The sequence below is a fragment of the Octopus bimaculoides genome, chromosome 14, assembly GCF_001194135.2.
Source record: "Octopus bimaculoides isolate UCB-OBI-ISO-001 chromosome 14, ASM119413v2, whole genome shotgun sequence".
Classification (NCBI taxonomy): Eukaryota; Metazoa; Mollusca; class Cephalopoda; order Octopoda; family Octopodidae; genus Octopus; species Octopus bimaculoides.
This window is the reverse complement of record NC_068994.1, coordinates 16,996,431-16,999,395: the sequence shown is the minus strand read 5'-3', so window position 1 is coordinate 16,999,395 and position 2,965 is coordinate 16,996,431. Positions and strand designations below refer to the sequence as shown.

Sequence of the window (2,965 nt, the reverse complement as noted above, 5' to 3'; positions counted from 1 at the left end):
AAAAGAGACCGATAGAATAAGTACTAGGCTTCTAAAGAATAAGTCCTGGGGTCGATTTGCTCGACTAAAGGTGGTGCTCCAGCATGGCCACAGTCAAAAGACTGAAACAAGTAAAAGAGTAAAACAGTAAAGAGATTTGCAATGAAGACATTTGAAGAAGGAGCATTGAGATCATTAAAGGTGTTGAAGAGGAGCTGGAAGAAGACGTATTTGGATGAGCAGTAAGGAGACTCATTCAAGAGGTTTGAACAATATTTGGTAAGAACGTAGAGTGACGTTGTAACAAAATAGGGAGTGATGTAATGTAAAAAGATAAATATAGTCAATTATTTTGATTGGTTGAAGTCAGGTCACAGCAGCAGCCAGCAGTAGCCCTAAAAAGCAATGGACACCATTTGAAGTGATTCCTAAACCCTTACCTTGGACAGTTCTATATATAAGAGATGAGGAATTATGTACATTATTTACATTCGACAGATATTTGTCCTCATCTTGTTTGTTGCTAACACGTTTCGGCTGATATACCCTCCAGCCTTCTTCAGGTGTCTTGGGGAAATTTCGAATCTGGGTTCTCATTCCTAAGGTATTTTTCGATGTTATTATTATTATTATTATTATTGTTGTTGTTGTTGTTGTTCAGGTCACAGCTTGGAATCGAACTCGGAAACTTGGGGTTAGTAGCCCGCGCTCTTAACCACTACACCATATGCTCATTGGCATAGTGGTTAAGAGAGCGGGCTACTAACCCCAAGATTCCAAGTTCGATTCCGAGTGGTGACCTGAATAATAATAATAATAATAATAATAATAATAACATCGAAAAATGCCTTAGGAATGAGAACCCAGGTTCGAAATTTCCCCAAGACACCTGAAGAAGGCTGGAGGGTATATCAGCCGAAACGTGTTAACAACAAACAAGATGAGGACAAATATCCGTCGAATGTAAATAATGTAAATAATGTATCTTACCTTGGACGTTTCCGGAATTGCTTGTAGAGAGTCTCTAGAAGAACCACAGGAACACCAAGGAATTCATTTCTGAAACCCTTATCCAACTGTCTGTCTTCTAACAGAAGTTGTTCATATTTCACTCGATAATCTGCTATTCTCTTCTCAGAGTCTTGTACATGTTGAACAATGTTATCCTAGAAAAAAGAAACATGGAAATAAAAATTGAGAAACGTATGGTTAGTTTCAAACAAAGCGTTGATGTGAATGAAGACAAGGAAATTGTGGGTGTTTTGTGTACAATAAGCTCATTAATGTTGTCGCTTTTATGATCATTATCATTATTCAAAGAGTTTTATTTTTATAACGTGCTTTCACTTCACTGCACACAGAGCTGCGCTCTGTGTGCCTTAGGTATGTGCTGTGGTTTGCTGTGATGCTCTTATGGTTACTGTATTGAAAGTGTTTTATGTAGGATGTATGCAGTGCCTGGTACTACTATTTTCTGTATGTTATATATATTTGTTAGTCCTGGTGTTTTTATTATGTATTTGTCTGAATATTTTTTTATCATACCTATGATAGGAATTGTTTCTGCTTTTAGACTCCACATTTGAGTTACCTCTATTTCCAGGTCTTTGTATTTTTAAAGTTTCTCCATTTCTTTCAGAGAAACGTTGTCATCTGTTGGTATTGATACATCAATTAGAAAGCATTTTTTTTCTTCATGATCTCTGACAACTATATCTGGCCTATTGAGATACTCCCTTCCACCTTACATAAATGTGGGGCAGCCATGTATCATCTCCATGGCAAGATACCTCTGCTTTTCTCCCTGGCATAAAACCTCTTCTCCATTCTCTCAAATACTTCCCCATTTAGCCAAGGGGACTTTTCCCTTTTTCATTTTCTTTCCAGTCTGGCAAGGCCCTTGGCAACCCCACCAGTGCCAGTGGTATGAAAACAAACACACAGTATAAAGTAGCTGGCATTAGCAAGGGCATCCGACCATATGTCAAAGTTGACATGGAGCATGATGCAGCACTGTGGCTCACCAGCTCCTGTCAAACCATCCAACCCATGCCAGCAAGCAAAATGGATGTTAAATGATGATGACGACGACAATGACGGTGGTGGTGGTGACTGATTGCTCTGCTTTCTTATGTGTTTACATGTGTTTGTTTATACACATGGGTAGAGATTAACAGATGACACCCTTAGCTAGAATGAACAGCATTCAAGCAATGCACATATGCTTATATTTGCACATACAAGTCAGGATGTTACCTAATGCTACAGGTGCAGAGAATTCCTTTATTGTATGTATGGAAATACCTTCAAATTTGAATATTTATTCTTTAAATTATACTTAGGTTACATGCAGAAGTAGTATATTTTTTATCTTTTACTTGTTTCAATCATTTGACTGCAGCCATGCCAGTTCACCACCTTCAAGGGTTTTACTGAAACAAATCCATCCCAGGCTTATTTTTTTAAGCCAAGTACTTATTCTATTGTTCTCTTTTGCTGAATTGCTAAGTTACAAAGACGTGAACACACCAGCACTGGTTGTCAAGCAGTGTGGGAGACAAACACAGAGACAAAGACACACACACACACACATACATGATAAGCTTCTTTCAGTTTCCATCTATCAAATCAACTCTTAAGCCTTCAGTCAGCCTGATGCTATAGTAGAAGACACTTGCTTAAGGTCCCATGCAGTAGGACTGAACCCGGAACCATGTGGTTGGGAAGCAAGCTTTTTACTGCACAGCCACTCAATTTTATCTATTTGCCTATTCACATCTTTAACTTTATTATTATTGTTGATATTATCATTTTTGTTATTGTTGTTGTGACCATGGCCAATGAGGAGTTTACCATAATGTTACATTTAAAATAATTTTTAAAGTTAATATTTAAATAGAAGATGAATGCGGAAACCTGGCAGAATTATAAGCACACCTGACAAAATGTCTAGTAGCATTTTGTTCATCTTTACATTCTGGGTTCA

At 37.7% G+C, this 2,965-nt stretch overlaps 1 protein-coding gene across 5 annotated transcripts in view; it reads right to left on the bottom strand.

The window, feature by feature from the left end:
- LOC106883371 (cilia- and flagella-associated protein 43) overlaps positions 1 to 2,965 on the bottom strand; it is a 99,256-nt gene that overhangs the window by 11,878 nt on the left and 84,413 nt on the right. For all 5 annotated transcript variants that reach the window (XM_014934359.2, XM_052972703.1, XM_052972705.1 and 2 more), the window contains one exon: positions 970 to 1,145. In XM_014934359.2, the coding sequence (XP_014789845.2) occupies positions 970 to 1,145 (176 nt within the window). The remainder of the gene's footprint in view (positions 1 to 969; positions 1,146 to 2,965) is intronic.